The sequence below is a fragment of the Trichosurus vulpecula genome, chromosome 1 (genome assembly GCF_011100635.1).
Source record: "Trichosurus vulpecula isolate mTriVul1 chromosome 1, mTriVul1.pri, whole genome shotgun sequence".
Lineage (NCBI taxonomy): Eukaryota > Metazoa > Chordata > Mammalia > Diprotodontia > Phalangeridae > Trichosurus > Trichosurus vulpecula.
Window position 1 is genome coordinate 229,463,622 of NC_050573.1, and position 17,915 is coordinate 229,481,536.

At 37.5% G+C, this 17,915-nt stretch overlaps 1 protein-coding gene across 1 annotated transcript in view; it reads right to left on the reverse strand.

Moving 5' to 3' along the window:
* TWSG1 (twisted gastrulation BMP signaling modulator 1) overlaps nt 1-17,915 on the reverse strand; it is a 59,631-nt gene that overhangs the window by 21,748 nt on the left and 19,968 nt on the right. The window contains exon 3 of the mRNA XM_036741482.1: nt 9,443-9,542. Coding sequence (XP_036597377.1) covers nt 9,443-9,542 — 100 coding nt within the window. The remainder of the gene's footprint in view (nt 1-9,442; nt 9,543-17,915) is intronic.

Here is a 17,915-nt window from a genome sequence, read left to right on the forward strand (position 1 = left end):
ATATGTCTTTATTTGTGCAAAGAGCGTTCTATAATTGTGTTCATATAGTTCCTATGTGTCTTAGTAGGTCGATTGCCAAGAATTTCATACTGACTGTAGTTATTTCAAATGGAATTTCTCTTTCTATCTTTTCCTATGGCATTTTGTTGGTAATGCACAGGAACACTGATGATTAATCTGAGTTTATTTTATATCCTGCAACTCTGCTGAAGTTTTTGAATAATCATTGGTTGATTCTCTGGAATTCTCTAAGTAAATTATACCATTTGCAATAAGTGATAATTTTATTTCCTCTTTTCAATGTTTGAATAAACATTGGAATCTTCAATGTCAGTTTCTTGTCTTATTGTAATAGACTTTCTAGCCCTTTATGGAATAGTAAGGGTGATAACTGATACACTTGCTTTGCTTCTGGTCTTATTGGAAAGATATCTAGTTTACTATCATTTACAAATAATGATGGCTCTTGGTTTTAGATATTATTTTTCATAATATGGAAAGTTCCATTGATTACAATGCTTTCTAATATTTTTAACAAATCTTATCAAAAGTCTTTTCTGCTTTTGTTGATATAATCATATGATTTTTGTTGTTCTTGTTATTAAGCTTGTCAATTTTTTCTTCTTTTTTTAGTTTTCCTGGTATTGAACCAGCCCTGCATTCCTGGTATAAATCCAGTCTGTTGATAGAATATAATCTATAGGATATGCTGCTGTATTCTCCTCACTAATATTTTGTTTACAAATTTTCCACCAATATTCACTATGGATGTTGGCCTATAGTTTTCTTCCTATTTTGACACTCTGGTTTAGGTATCAAGACCATATATGTATCATAGAAGAAATTTTGCAGGTACTCTATTTTTAAAAAAAAACAATTTATATAAGAACTATTTTAAAAATATTTGATAGAAATTGCTTACAAATCCATTTTGTCTTGTTTTTTTTTAATTTGGGAGTTCATTATGGCTTATTCAATTTCTTTTTCTCAGACTGTGTTAACTGGTTCTATTAATCTGAGCATTTTATATTTTTGTAAATGTTCATTCAATTAGATCTTACGTTTTACAGAAGACCTAAGATCATAAAATTGGGCAAAAGTTCCTAATAACTTCTTTTATTCAATCATTGGTTATGACTTTACCTTTTTCATTTTTATACTGGGTATGTTTTTTCCTTTATTAATCAAGTAAACTAATGGTTTATTTATTTATTTAAAACCCAGCTCCTAGTATTGTTTATTAATTCAATGCAGTTTTTGCTTTCAATTTTGTTAATCTCTTCTTTTATTACCAGGATTTCTATTTTTGGGTTTAATTGGGGTTCTAATTTGTTCATTTTCTAGGGTTTAAAAAATTGCCGCATGCCTATTTCATTAATCTACTCTTCCTCTTCTATTGACTAACATGTTTAAGAATATAAAATATCCCCTAAGTACTATTTAGGTTGCATCCCCAAAATTTTGGTATTTTGTCTCATTATTGTTGTTGTTCAGTAGTTTCAGCTGTGTCCAAGTATTCATGACCGCATTTGAGGTTTTCTTGGCAAAGATATTGGAGTGGTTTGCCATTTCCTTCTCCAGCTCATTTTACAGATGAAGAAATGAGGCAAACAGAGTGAAGTGACTTGCCCCGGGTCACATAGCTAATACGTATCAGAGGCCAGATTTGAACTCAGGAAGATGAATCTTCCTAATTCCAGGCCCCCTACTCTATCCACTGCACAACCTAGCTGCCCCATTGTTGTCATTACCTCTAATGAAACAATTGATTATTTTTATCCCATTCAATAATCTCTAGAGGTCTATCATATCTAAGTTTTCTAAGAGTCTATTCAAGTCCTTTATTTTTTTTTAATTTAATTTTTTGTTATATTTATCTAGGTCTGAGTGGGATGAACTAAGGTCCTCTACTCATACCCTTACTGTCTATTTCTCCACTATATATTATTTAGCTTTTCATGTAAGAATTTAGATACCATATTATTTAATGTATAGTAGCTAGGTTGCTCAGTGGATAAGAGTACTGGACCTGGAGTCAGAAAGACTCCGCTTCCTGAGTTCAAATCTGGCCTCAGACACTTACTAGCTGTGTGACCCTGGGAAAGTCACTTAATCTTGTTTACCTAAGTTTCTTTACCTGCAAAATGAGCTGGAGAAGGAAACAGCAAACTACTCCAGTATCTTTGCCAAGAAAACCCCAAATGGGGTCATGAAGAGTCAGGCACAATTGAACAATAACAACAACAGTTATTTGGTGTAAATATGTTTTGTGGTATTAATTATCTATTGAATTAATCCACTGTCCATTAATTCACTGGTACCTTTCAGCAAATGTAGTTTTGTTGTTTGTCTCATTTGATTGAGTTTATTCTTGTCATTGATTTATCTGAAACCATGACTGCCTTTTTTTATTTCAGCTGAAGCGTAATAGATTTTATTTCAGATTGTTATTTTAACTCTATGTGCATCTTTCTGTTTCAAGTGTATTTCTTGTAAACAATGTATTGTTGGAGTCTGATCTCTAATCCACTCTGATATTCTCTTCTGTTTTATGGGTAAGTTCATCCCATTCACATTCAGTTATGAATGTGTACTTCCCTCCATCTTATTCTCTTACACTTTTCCTTCTCTGTTTCCTCTCCCCTCTTTATGAGTTTGTTTTGCTTATGACTAATACCACCCTTCACCTACCCCCCCCCCCATTTTCTTCTTTTCTTTTTCTTCTTTCCCTGTTGGTTCTGTTGAGGAAAATGTATTTCTATGCCTTTCTCTCTGTGTATTCTTCCCTTCTCTGACCAGTTTTGAGGAGACTGAGGTTTGTGTTGCCCATTTAACTCCCACTCCTTTTTCCTTGTTTGTATAGATTTCTATTTGTGCACCCTAATTATGTAACATATATTTCACCTATCCTTCCTCAAGGGCCCTCTCCCCCACTCTAGTTCTCTTCCCTTCCCTTTCCATTCTGTTAAGATTAAAACATAGCAGACCCATTTCCAGGCACCTTGTCTAATTAGACTCTATAGTCCCTGGTGATGATAGATCATCTCTCTATATTTGAATGTAAGCAGTTTATCCTTTTAAAAAATTCTAACGATTGGTTGCTCATATTTACCTTTTATACTTCTGATTCTTTTGTTTATATTTCAAAGTTTCTACTCAACTTTGATCTTTTCATTAGGAATGCTTGAAGTCCTCTAATTCATTGAAGAGAGATTTTTTTTTCTCCTATAGGATTATACTCAATTTTTCTGAGTAAATTATTCTTGGCTATAAGGCTATATCTTTTGTCTTCAGCAATATCACATTACAAGCTTTCTACTTCTTCATAATGGTCACTGCTAAATTCTTGGTGATCCTGATTGTGGCTCCTTGGTTTTTTAATTCTTTCTTCTGATTGCTTGAAGTATGCATTTTTTCTTTGACCTGTACACTCTGAGGCAGCTAGGTGATAGGCTGATAGAGAACCAGGCCTGGAGTCAGGAAGACTTGAGTTCAAATCCAGCCTCAAGCACTTACTAGCTATGCGACCTTGGGCAGGTCATTTAACCCTATTTACATCAGTTTCCTCATTAGTAAAATATGCCAAACCACTCCAGTATCTTTGCCAAGAAAATACCAAACAGGGTCACAAAGAGCTGGACATGACTGAAAATGACTGAACAACAACAAAAATTCTTGGGAGTTTTAATTTGGTGTTTCTTTCAGGAAGTGACCTATGGATTCTACTTCTACTTTGTTCTCCACTACTAATAGATCTGAGCATTTTTGTTTTGGGGTTTTTTTGGATAATTTCTTGAAATTCAAGGCTTCTTTTTTGTGGGGGAGGTCATGGCCTTCAGTTCAATGAATGATTCTTAAATTCTCGTCTCTCTGCTTTCTAGGTTAAAATTTTTTGTTTTTGCTGAGATGTCTTATATTTTTTTCTTGAAGTGTTTCAACTATATTATTTCTTATCACATGGAATCATTAGCTTCTATTTTTTATTCTAATTTTGAAGGATTTTTCCCCTTGGGTAAGATTTTGTACCTTTTTGTTCCAAACTGTTAATTTTCTTTCAAATTCTCCAATTTTTTCCTCTAATGCTGTTTTTTTGGTTTTTAAAATAATTTTCAGGTCTTTTTTAAAAAACTTGCTTCATTTCTTTCAAGACTTCTGGTTGAACTTGTGTTTAAGTTGTGTTTTTCTTTGAATTGTAGATGTTTTGGAGTCATCCTTAGCGTCTCTATCACCAAATAGTTTTTAAGGTAGGATTAATTCATCGTTTGTTTGCTTATTCTTCCAGCTTGTTTCCTGACTGGATTTTACATTAGGGTTAGGCTCTGCATATTTCTGGAGGGAATGTGTAAGTGGAGCTTTTGCTCTCTTGGTCCTGCTGCTGCTCTTTTGGAGTACTGTTATTCTAGGATTTCAGAGATAACTCAGGCTATGGATCTGTAAGTTTTCAGTGCTTCCAAAATGGTCTGACCCAGGATAAGGTATGTTTCCTGACCTCCTGGTCTGAACTTGGCAAATTCCTGACCCAGGTTTGGGGACCGCATACCATTCCTGTGGGCTTGTCTCTGGTTGAACTTTCTAATACATCATTGATGGACTTAGCCAGTTATCAGCCAGCTGGCAAGCTCTGCAGGTTCAGATTGACAGAACTGCAGTCTCCCCTTTCAACTGGGATTCCTGCCTTGGTTATTCTGCTAAAGGCTTTAGATTGAGCTGAAAGCTGTAATTGGGATCCCGCTTAGCTCCTGGGGAAAGAGCCACACAGTTGCTGTTTGGTTTTTAATGTGTTCTTTGTTCTGTACATAGCTAAAGGCTATTGACCTCTTCTGGAATACTCCTGCTAGGTGCAGGTCCTCTCCTTAGTCTGCCCTGGATCTGTGACCCAGACCTAGATAATGACTGACAAAACTGCCATCTGGCATTGGTTCCCATATCCTGCACAAGGTTAGGGCCCTTCTGTCAGTCTGAGACCTCTTCTTGACTGATGAACAGCTTTGGTCCTTCTTCAGTTACCACACAATGGAATGCTCCATGTGGCGTGCTGGTCAGATGCCACCCAGTTTCCAAAGACCTGTCTGTTTTCCAAAGCAGATCTGGATTGGAAACATAACTCACTGTGATTTTTTCCTTTAAATTTCATAATCAGGGTATGGTCCAGTATACTTTCTAGATCTTTGTGGAGAGGTTGTGCTGAGGAGGTAAGCTGTACTTCCTTCTATTCTGCCATCTTGGCTCCACCTTTCTCAATGTTTTACTTTTAATAACATTATGAGATAGGTACTATATTGTCCCCATTTTACAGATGAGGTGAGAGTCTCAGAATAGTTATATAGGAATACAGATTCAGAACTGTAAGGAACTCTGATACCAACTAGTCCAGTTATATTTTACAGACGATACCAAAGTCTACAGAAGTTAAGTGACTTGCCCAAGGTCATACAGGTAGCAAACAACAAACAGAAGGTTCAAACCCAGATCCTTTGATTCCAAAGCCGGTGCTTTTTCCCCTGTACTACACAATCTCAAGGTTAAATCTATCTGGAGTCATCTAACTAGTAGTATATATTAGAGCTCAGGACCTTAAAATAATTCTCTTGATTGTAAGTCCTATATATTCTTCCACACTACCATTCCTTCTCTGATTTCAAATATATGCCAAATGATTTGATAGGCTAAAAGAGATGTCCACACGATTAAAACCTGACATTTTACTTCAAATTTCAAAAGATGTGTGATTTCATTGATTTGAGCACTTCTGCTAATGGTACAGATGGAAACCCATTCCTGTGCTATGTTTGTTCATGTCCTATTGCAAATCCTATAGTGGAGATCTACCCCATGCACTAAAAGCATCTTGGTCTCTTGGCATTAAGTGGGTACCATTGTTATCTCTAGACCTAACTACATGACCAGTCCATATTTTATCTCTTGACCTAACTATACGACTAGTCCACACCCTTTTCTAGTCTCTCTATCTCTCTAATGATAGCTCTTACATCACTTTTTGCATATAATTTGTAATTGGTAATACTTTGACCGTGTTTATGCCACCTGTATCTCTCCATTACCCTCTGGTTGATGGCATCTTGAAGATCATGAAATTCTATGATTCATAGCCATGTACCAGTTGCCATGGACATAGTAGTTTATTTCCTTTAATTCTCAAAACAACCCCGAAAGGTAAAGGCTATTATTATCCCCATTTTATAGATACGGGAACTGTGCCTTCAAGATTAAGTAACTTGCTGAGGGTCACAGAGAATGTCTAAGGCTGTGAACCTAGGTCTTCTTGACTCCAAGTCTAGTACTCTATGCCACTCTAGCTCCACACAGCAGCACTGCAGGAGTGATGATACAAAGATGAGGTCTAGTGGAAGTGCACATTAAGAGTGCTGCACCATTTTCCAAATGCAATAAAAATACCTCTCTTCCATACCCTTCACTGTTCATTACTGTTGCCTGTGCAAGATATAGCTACCAACGGACTAATTCAATGAGCTTTTCACTCAATTGTATTTCATGATTTGGTCAATATGCATTCCTCACTGACCTGGGTTTTCCTGTGTATTTATTTTGAATCACCACAGGTTTTATTGAGGATCTTGATGTAATCAGTACGTATCATTAACAAAGAGGACCATCTAGAGAATCTGTCTACAGGGAGTCATTTTGGACTTTGTTGAATCTTCTAACATGTATAGGTGGAAATATTAGCCCTTTTTAACTGTTCAGAAAACTGAGATACAGAGTAAGTAATGTGCCTGGGGTCACATGGCTAGCAGTGGTAGGGCTACATGAACCTATGTCTTATGATTAAATCTAGTTCTTACTGCAATCATCTTTTTTTAAAATTATATTATGTAATGGAAATGCTTGTTTTATTCTATAAAATAAAATAAAAAAATTTTTAAAAATAACATCTAGCATTTATACGGTGCTTGAAGGTTTGCAATGTGCTTAACAAATATCTCATTTTATCTTCACAGCAACCCTGGGAGGGAGGTGCAATTGTTAGCTGTATTTTACAGATAAAAACACTGAGATAGAGAATGTTTAAATGATTTGCCCAAGATCACATAGCTAGTAAATATCTGAGACCAGATTCGAACTCAGGTCTTCCTGACTCCAAGTCCATCTCTCCATTAACCTGTAGTACCTAGTTGCCTCTATTACATTTTTATCTCATACTATTATTTATCCCAACAATCCTACTCATTTGATAGCAGAAGCATATTGGGAGACACAAATGAGAAGTACAGTGGGGGTAAAAGCATTTTGTAGGAGGCAGGTACACGAACACCAATTAGGCGTGTCCACTGATAGCCTGACAGTAAGAGAGGAGCCAGGAAACAAAAAATAAAAACAACCATGAAGAGTAGCCACAAATACTAAGAAATCATAGAAGTCTATGATCTTTTGCTACAAATATATAATTAATCACTTTGTAGACTCAAATAGTACTGTAACAGATGCTAGTAATGACCTCAAGTCATCAAGAACAAGCTGAACGAAACTGATTAAGCTTTGTTTAAAAAGGCAAGGAAATTTCTACATTTTAAAAAAGATTTATTGTGCATAACAAACCTAATCCTCCTTACACAAGTTCAATATTTAAAGAAAGAAATTCTGGATTCTTTGAGTGTTCAATTCTCCAAGCCATATGACCCTAGTTCTTTGATCCACTGATCCTTAGAAGGTATGGTTTTAAGTTCCCTTGCCATTCTGGTGTTCACACTTTCAATATACCCCAGCTTGTCAAGATTTTTCCAAAAATAAGGTATCCAGAATCTTTTAAAATTAAATGTTTCAATTATCAAGCACATATTTTTAATCCTTTTTACTTCCCTTAAAAAAAAACAAACACCCCTCTGACAAATGAGTATGGTCAAGCAAAACAAATGACCACATTGACCATGGCTAAAAATGTGTCTCTCATTTTGCATATTAATTTTTCACCTCTCTATCAGGAAGTGGGCAGCATTCCTCATCAATGCTCCTCCGGAATCTAGGTTGACCTTTCCCCCCCCCCCATATTCAACTGTCTTAATGGTCTCAAAATTCTGTGACAAATTTTTGGGCAAGTTGCTTCCATTTAGAATTACTGATTTTAAAAATTAATAAATTAAAGCTGCCACAAAACAAATGATCTACAAAAACATTTCTTTCCTCTTGAAGCTTTACAATGGATTGTAATCATTAACTAGTCTTTTACTATTAAATTTAAATGGTCAATTAAGAAAACATTTCAGTGATCATTCTTCCACCACTGATTAAGACTGGGGTGGCAGGTGTTGTACAGAATATTCATTTAGCCTTCTGGGCAGATTTTGTGAACCTGCCAGCTCCAGCAGCATTCCTGTCAATTGCCTTGATGACACCAATTGCAATGGTCTGTTTCTTCATATCACCAACAGCAAAATGACCCTGAGAAGGATAACTAGAGAAGCCCTCCATACACGTGGGCTTGCCTGGAACCATGTCAACCATGGCAGCATCACTAGATTTCAGGAATTTAGGCCCACACTTCTTCAGGCTCAGAGAGTGTCACAACCACGTGACTCAAACTCATGTAGCTTAAACTTTCTTGTGACTTAAGCAGGTCATCAAAGACTCTTGATCGAAATGAAGGCAAGACTCAAAGGCACTCAGCCTTAGTGCTGAGAAGTACTCCAAAACAAAAGACAACAAAAAGTCCCACTTGGTTTGCCATTACACTCTTGAATACTGACTTTACCGGTAGAAAATGATCACCCTAGATTTCTGCCTTTCACAGTCCTCTCTTCCGCTTCTCAAAGAAACCTGGTTTTTATCTGAGGTATTTCATTTCTTGCCACCTTCTCCTAAGTTGACTATTCCTTGCCTTATATGCCCCCAAATATACAGGATTAAGGAGGATCAATCAACATATTCTTTGCTTTCCATTGCTATAAGGCTCTCTATAACCATTATGCCACCAACACTCAGCACCTTCTTCTTTTTTTTCTTTTATTTTTCTTTTTGGCAATCTATTACTAACCTCTCCTTTCTCCCTCTTAAAAACAACAACAACAACAAATCGAGTTTTTTCCTTTGTATTTGTTTTGCTTGACCAAGCTTATTTGTTGGAGGGTTTTTTTTTAAATGGAAGTAAGAAGAATTCAAAATAAATGCTCAATAATTTAAACAATTAAATTTTTCAAAGTGCATCTGTTAGACATCTATCTCTACCACAAATAAAGTAAAAAAAGTTGCAGCATGAAAGTTTTGTGTTAAGTTTTATGGAATAACTTTTATGTATTACTGAATACTAGAAAATATTGTTGAGTGAGATTGTAGACTCTCAACTCAGGAAGCCTTTTAGTTTTATCTATAAAGCAAAGAATATGAACTAAATAATCTTGTAATTGTCTTCCAAGACAAAATATTGTGATATAGACAGTATTAATAAGACAACCAAATGTCAACTTACCAACACAATCACAGCATTCATCCCAAAGAGTCCCCAGACAAAGCATACACTCCTTACAACATGAACAATTTCCTTCACCAGGTCGACACTGACAAAGTTCCTAGTAATAGAACACAGAAGTTAGATTTTTTGAATGTTTAATATTTAAATTACTATATCTTAGACAATAATCTTTTAAGTGAACTAAATAAATCTTCTTTGATATTCTTTAAAAGTGGAAATAGAGTGTTACTTAATTTCATTAAGTAGATAGAGAAACATAAGTATTTCCAATGCCATGTAATAACTACATGTTAGTTTAAAAAATTCTCTTTCCTCAACATCAAGTTTACTTAAGAGGAGACTAAGATGTTTGCATCTGGACTAAAAAATCTTAAGAAGAAATATTTCCGTGTTATATTTCTACTATGAGAAACAGGATTTCATTATCTTACCCATTCCAAAATAATAATAGCACAAAACCAAAATAGAGCCTTCAATTTCCAAAAACCAGTAGTTTGTCTAGAGTTTCACCTTATACCCATTAGATAGGTAAAAGTGACAAAAAGGGAAAATGACATATGTTGGAGGAGCTGTAGGAAAATAGGTACATCCTTGGTGGAGCTGTGAAATGGTCCAGTCATTCTGTAAAGCACTTTGGAACTATGCCCCAAAACTTACTAAACAGTAAGTCTATAAACATTTATTAAGCAACACTAGCATACTATGTGCCAAGCACTGTGCTAAGTACTGGGAATATAAAGAAAGGCATCCCTATTCCCAAGGAGCTCACAGGCTAATGGGTGAGACTATATGCAAACAACTATGTACAAACAAGATATCTAGTCACCATAAATTAGCAATAATGGATAGAGAGAAGGCATTAGCACAAAGAAAGACAGGGAAAGGTTTTTTGTAGACAATGGGATTTGGGGTGGAACTTGAAGGAAGCCAAGGAGACCAAGAGGTGGAGGGTGAGGTGGAACAGAATTCCCAGTATAGAGGATAGCCCATGAAAATGCAGTCAGGTGATACATGAAACATCAAATAGATGATTTAATCCTGGAAGTGAAAAGTAGCTACTAGAGTTTATTGAATGGGAACAGACAGTAGGAGGTGACATGGTCCGATCTAAACTTTAAGATCAATCTGATGACTGAGTGAAGGATGTAGTGGAATAGGGAAGAGAACTGATGCAAGGAGACCAATTAGAAGGCTGTTGCAATAGTCTAGGCCTGAGGTGATGAAGGCTGTGTGCAGCAAAGTAGTGGCAATATCAGAGGACAGACTTTAGGACTTAGAATTGATAGGACTTGGCAATAGACTGGATATGGAGGATGGGAGTGAGAAGTTCAAGAGGATACCTAAGTTGTGAGCCCAGGTAACTGGGAAGATGGCAGTGCCTACTTGACATTAATAGAGAAGTTCAGAAGAGGGGAGAGCTTGAGGGGGAAGACAAAGAGTTTAGTTTTGAACATTCTGAGTTCAAGACATCTATTGGACACTGGGATCCTTATGTTTAAATAGGCAGCTAGAAATGCAAGGCTGGAGGTTAAGAGAGAAATTAGGGATGGACATGTAAGAATCATCACACAGATGATAACTGAATCCATGGGAGCTGATGAGATTACCAAATGAAACAGTATAGAAAATAAAGAGAAAAGGGCCCAGAACAGAGTTTTAGGGAACATCAATGGTTATCAGGCATAAACTGGATGAAGATTCAGCAAAGAAGGCTGAGGAGTGGTCAGAAAGGTAGAAGAACCAAGAGAGTAGTATCACAAAAACCTCGAGAGAGCAAGCGTCAGGGAGGAGAGAGTGGCTGACAGAATCAAGAGCTGCAGAGAGGTCAAGAAGGATGAGAACTGAGAAAAGGTCACGGAGATCTCACAGTTCAGAGATCAAGAGTAACTCTGCAGAGAATAATTTCAGTTGAATGATGGAGTCAGAAACTAGATTGAAGAGAATTAAGAAGAAAGTCAAGAGGAAGAAAGTGGAGGCACTGATTATAGTCTTTTCAAGGAGTTTAGACACACAAATGAGATGAGATAGGCAGTGAGTTCAAGAAGATGCTAGGAGTGGGAAAAGAAAAAGTTTAAGATAAAAGCAAGTTTGTTACCTATGGAACAGATATTCCAAAGAGCACAATGGAAGGGTTGGGTAGCATACTCACCTTTGACATAGCAATACCACTACTAGACCCATAACCAAGAGGTCAACGAAAAAAGAAAAGGAACCTTATGCACAAAAATATTCACAGTAGCTTTTTCTGTAGTGACAAAGAACTGGAAAATGGGTGAACAAGTTACAGTATAAGTAACTGTAATAATGTACAATAGTATATTGGACATAATAAAAAACAGTTTCAGAGAAATCTGGGAAGACTTATATTTATCAATACAATATGAAGTGAACAGAATCAAAATAATTTATACAACATTAAAATTTTTTAAATTAACAAGCATTTATCTTCTCTCCTTTCCACCTCTCCCCAACAGAAAAAAAACCCATAACAAACATGTATAATCAAGCAAAACAAGTTCTCATATTGATCGTGTTAAAACATGTCTCATTCTACATATTTAGTCTTATCACTTCATGTCAGGAGGAAAGTACCTTTCTTCATCACAGATCCTCTGGAATCATGGTTGATCATTCTGTTAATCATTGTTCTTATCTTTCAAAATTGCTCATTTTTACAATGTTATTACATTATAACTTGTTCTCCTGGATTTACTCATATCATTTTGTATCAGTTCATATAGGTATATACAGGTTTTTCTTGAAACTGTCCCCTTCATTTTTTCCTAAGGCACAAGATTATTTGATTACATTCACATACATAATTTGTTCAGCCATTTCCTCAAAGAGAAGCACCTCCTTAGTTTTCAACTATTTGTTTCCAAAGGTAAGAATTGCTATAAATATGCTTGTAACATATATAACCTTTTCTTTCTTTTTTTTTAATAATTTATTTATTTAACATATTTGGTTTTCAGCATTGATTTTCACAACAGTTTGAATTACAAATTTTCTCCCCATTTCTACCCTCCCCCCAACTCCAAGATGGCATATATTCTGGTTGCCCTGTTCCCCAGTCAGCCCTCCCCTCTATCACCCCCCTCCCCTCTCATCCCCTTTTCCCTTCCTTTCTTGTAGGGCAAGATAAATTTCTACGCCCCATTGCCTGTGTATCTTATTTTTTAGTTGCATGCAAAAACTTTTTTTTGTTTTTGAACATGTTTTTAAAACTTTGAGTTCCAATTTCTCTCCCCTCTTCCTTTCCCACCCACCCTCCCTAAGAAGTCGAGCACTTGAACCTAGGCCACGCATGTATCATTCTGTATAACCCTTCCACAATACTCATGTTGTGAAAGGCTAACTACATTTTGCTCCTTCCCAACCCATTCCGCTTTATTGAATTTTCTCCCTTGACCCTGTCCCCTTTCCAAAGTGTTTGTTTTGATTACCTCCACCCCCATCTGCCCTCCCCTCCATCATCCCCCCCCTTTTATTTTTTTTTATCTTCCTCCCTCTTCTTTCCTGTGGGGTAAGATACCCAACTGAGTATGTATGGTATTCCCTCCTCAGGCCGAATCTGATGAGAGCAAGGTTCACTCATTTCCCCCTCACCTGCCCTCTCCCCTCCTCCCACAGAACTGCTTCCTCTTGCCACCTTTATGCGAGATAATCCACCCCATTCTATCTCTCCCTATCTCCCTCTCTCAGTATGTTGCTCTCTCATCCCTTAATTTCATTTTATTTCTTTTACATATCTTCCCTTCATCTTCAACTCACCCTGTGTCTGTTCTCTCTCTTTTACATATATATATGTATATACATATATAAAAGCACACATGTATATACCTACATACACATGCATACATATACACATAGATACACACATACACATTCACTTATATATATACATAAACATATATATATGCATATTCCCTTCAACTACCCTAATACTGAGGTCTCATGAATCATACACATCATCTTTCCATGTAGGAATGTAAACAAAACAGTTCAACTTTAGTAAGTCCCTTGCAATTTCCGTTTCTTGATCACCTTTTCATGCTTCTCTTGATTCTTGTGTTCAAAAGTCAAATTTTCTATTCAGTTCTGGTCTTTTCACTGACAAAGCTTGAAAGTCCTCTATTTTATTGAAAATCCATATTTTGCCTTGGAACATGATACTCAGTTTTGCTGGGTAGGTGATTCTAGGTTTTAATCCTAGCTCCATTGACCTCCGGAATATCGCATTCCAAGCCCTTCGATCTCTCAATGTAGAAGCTGCCAGATCTTGGGTTATTCTGATTGGGTTTCCACAATACTCAAATTGTTTCTTTCTGGCTGCTTGCAGGATTTTCTCCTTGATCTGGGAGCTCTGGAATTTGGCAACAATATTCCTAGGAGATTTCTTTTTGGGATCTATTTGAGGAGGCGATCGATGGATTCTTTCAATTTCTATTTTGCCCTGTGGCTCTAGAATATCAGGGCAGTTCTCCTTGATAATTTCTTGAAAGATGGTATCTAGGCTCTTTTTTTGATCATGGCTTTCAGGTAGTCCAATAATTTTTAAATTATCTCTCCTGGATCTATTTTCTAGGTCAGTGGTTTTTCCAAGGAGATATTTCACATTGTCTTCCATTTTTTCATTCCTTTGGTTCTGTTTTATAATATCCTGATTTCTCATAAAGTCACTAGCTTCCACTTGCTCCAATCTAATTTTTAAAGTAGTATTTTCTTCAGTGGTCTTTTGGACCTCCTTTTCCATTTGGCTAATTCTGCCTTTCAAGGCATTCTTTTCCTCATTGGCTTTTTGGAGCTCTTTTGCCATTTGAGTTAGTCTGTTTTTTAAGGTGTTGTTTTCTTCAGTGTATTTTTCAGTATTTTTTTGGGTCTCCTTTAGCAAGTCATTGACTTGTTTTTCATGGTTTTCTCGCATCCTTCTCATTTCTCTTCCCAATTTTTCCTCTACTTCTCTAACTTGCTTTTCCAACTCCTTTTTGAGTTCTTCCATGGCCTGGGACCAGTTCCTGTTTTTCTTGGAGGTTTCTGTTGTAGGCTCTTTGACTTTATTAACTTCTTCTGTCTGTATGTTTTGGTCTTCTTTGTCAGCAAAGAAAGAATGCAAAGTCTGAGACTGAATCTCGGTGCGTTTTCGCTGCCTGGCCATATTCCCAGCCAACTAACTTGACCCTTGAGTTTTTCAGTGGGGTACGACTGCTTGTAGATTACAGAGTTCTATGTTCCACGTTTGGGGGGGAGGTGCCAGCTCTGCCACCCCAGCACTGCTCCTTCCCCAGCCCCCAACCCGAACTGGGCTTAGATCTTCGGCAGGCTGTGCACCCCTGCTCTGATCCGCCACTTAATTCCTCCCACCAGGTGGGCCTGGAGCCGGAAGTAACAACAGCTGTAGCTGCCCCACCTCTGCTGCCCCCGGGGCTGGAAGCCTAACCGTGAACTCCTTCTACTCCCGCAGCTTTTCCCACTAACCTTCTCTGCAGTCTTTGGTGTTTGTGGGTTGAGAAGTCTCGTAACTGCCGCAGCTCACTGAATCAGGGCGCTAGAGCCCCCTCCGCCCGGCTTCTGGTCTGGATGGTCCACGCTGCTCAGGCTGGGCTCTGCTCCACTCCGTTCCCAGCTCCCAGCTCCCAGCTCCGAGCTCCATGTGGGATAGACCTCACCCAGAGACCATCCAGGCTGTCCTGAGCTGGAGCCCTACTTCCCTCTGCTGTTTTGTGGGTTCAGCCATTCTATAATTGGTTCAGAGCCATTTTTTATAAGTTTTTGGAGGGTCTCCGTACGGAGCTCACATTATTCCCTGCTTACCAGCCGCCATCTTGGCTCCGCCTAACCTTTTCTTTTTTTATTTTTTTTGGGGGGCATAGGCCTAGTAGTGGTATCACTGAGTCAAAGATATGCGCAATTTAGTAACTTTTGGTACATGGTTCTAAATTGCTTTCCAGAATCAAATTCACAGTTCCTCCAACAGTGAATCAACACAGCTATATTGTAAAGACAAACAACTGTGTTCATAGCCATGACCAACCATGATTCCAGAGTAATCATGATGAAGCATGCTTCTCACTGCTTAACAGAAAAATGATCAACTCAAGATGTACAATGAGATATATTTTTATATATGGGCAATTTAAGACTTTGTTTTGCCTGATTATTCATATTAGTTCCAAAGATTTTCTTTATCTTTTTTTTTTCTGTGAGAGAAGCAGAAGAGAATATAAATGTTTATTTTTTTAAATTAAGGAAAAAATTAAAGAAAAAATAATTCAATAAGATATAACATAAAGCTAAAATTCTACTGAACTTTCCTCATTTTAAAAGGAATATGTATTTCATATAAAGGGATATACACATTTCATATTTGAAGAACAAAATGTTAATCTTTTACATTTTGATAGAAGTAATTCTCTTATGACCAAATGCTTTAAATTAATCTCTCACCATCTTCCTTAAATCTCCTGAGTTATACAACTTTTAAGGATTCATAGATATGCTGCTGCTAAAATATTTCATCAATCCTATTTTAGTAAGTAGGCCATAACATATTAGCATATTTAACCCTACTATTATCAAGAAACAAGCTTTCATATTTTAACTTATAGACACAGAAATATGCACTTTCTAATTTCTATGTTTAAAACATTTTAGTTGAGAGGCAGCTCAACTATATAGTAGCTAGAGAGCAAGTCTTGGAACCAGGAAGACCTGATTTCAAGACTCAACTCTGATACATACTGTGTAACGTCATTTCACTTCTCAGTACTCTACAAAACTCTAAGACTCTGAATTGATGAAGGGAGCTTAAATATCAATGATAACTCTATACCAATAAAAATCCAATCCCTACCCTCAGTTATCTCCTTATCCCTATTCCCTAGTTAACTGGGGAGTGGGGGTGGGGAATCATTGAAGTAAGTTTCCCTAATAAAGTTCTGATATTTAAGACATGTAATGAACTGATTCAATATTCAAGGATGGTAGCCATTTTCCAATGTGTGGTTGTGGTTTTGTCCTTCATTCTCAAAGAGGACCATGACATCAGGGAGATGATGACACAACCTGCAATTGACTTTGATTTGAGGGAGGGAGGGAAGGAGGGCTATGTAAGGTCATCAGTGTCACTTTCTCCTCCACAGCCACCTGGATCCAGTGGCCTGATATTGATCAGGACTGAAGATGGCCCAGGATGCAGTGGGAGACTTGGGCCCTTTTCAGCAAAACCCATTCAGTGAAAAGGCCTCTTTTAAGAAGTGAGTCAAGGGATGGCCCCTTTAAATTTAAAAAAAAAATCTAACTGGGAGTAGAAGACCCTCAGTTGCTGGCCAAAAGAGAAATAGTTACTATTTACATTCACTCTGAGCCAGGCCATTTTCCAATAGAGAAATGGCCAAAGCATTGAATGGGCAATTCTTTTTCAAACTCAGTCTCCTATCTTTTTGATTTGTTTTCCACATCAGTTGTCTGTGCTATGAGATACTTTACACTGACTTTTTAAAAAAATAATTCTTGTTGCTTCACTAAATTATTGGCTTCTCTTTGGTCCATTCTAATTTTCAGGCAGTTTTTTGGGGGGGTGGCATGGTTTTGTACTTCTTGTGTCAAACAATTAATTCCTGTTCCATTTCTTTCTTCCACAGCTCAGTCATTCTCATTATGTTTATGAAAAATATTTTAAAGTTCTTTTTCAAATGCTTGCTTTATCTCTTCCATGAATTCTTAAGAGTATAGAGTATTGTGTTATTCCAAGATCTCAGGGGCAAGCTAGGGATCTGCAAGCTTTTAGTGTTTCAAAGCGGTCTGATGCAAGGCAAAGTCTGTTTACTACTGCAGCCCCCCACTCCCCTGCCCACCTTCCATCAGAGCTCTGAAAGTTCTTGGGTCTGTGTAGGAGTACTTCTAGAGTTCTTCTGAACTCTATCCCTATCAATCGAATGGAAAGTTCTGCTGGTTCAGAGTGGCAGAATTGTAGATTTCCCTTTAGTGTGGGATTCCTCCCTCAGTTATTCCTTTGCAGCCTGAGCTGGATGCTTTAATTGAGACACAGTTGTTTGTCTGCAGTCTAAGATACACCACTACTGTTGCTGCTAGCTTCTGAACATCTTCCTACTCAGCCTCCTTACCCCAGAATGCCACACCTATGCGCAGATCCTCTTCTTACTCTGCCCTGGATCTGTGACCCAGAACAGGGTAGCAAGCAACAAACGTGCCAGTTGGCACCTGTCTCTGTCATGATGGTCCAGTATATGTCTGCTGATCTCCTCTGGCACTGGTGCACAGCCTCTCCCTGGGTTTTGCAGACCATATTCCCTGTTCCCAGTGTCTACAAACCTCCTTGTTTCCTATGGTGACCTGGGTTGGATAAATGACTCACTGTGACTTTATCTGGATATCCCCATCAGGTTTGGGTCTGGTGCATTTTCTAGATCTGTGTGTAGGAGTTTATGGAGGGGAACCCATTACAATG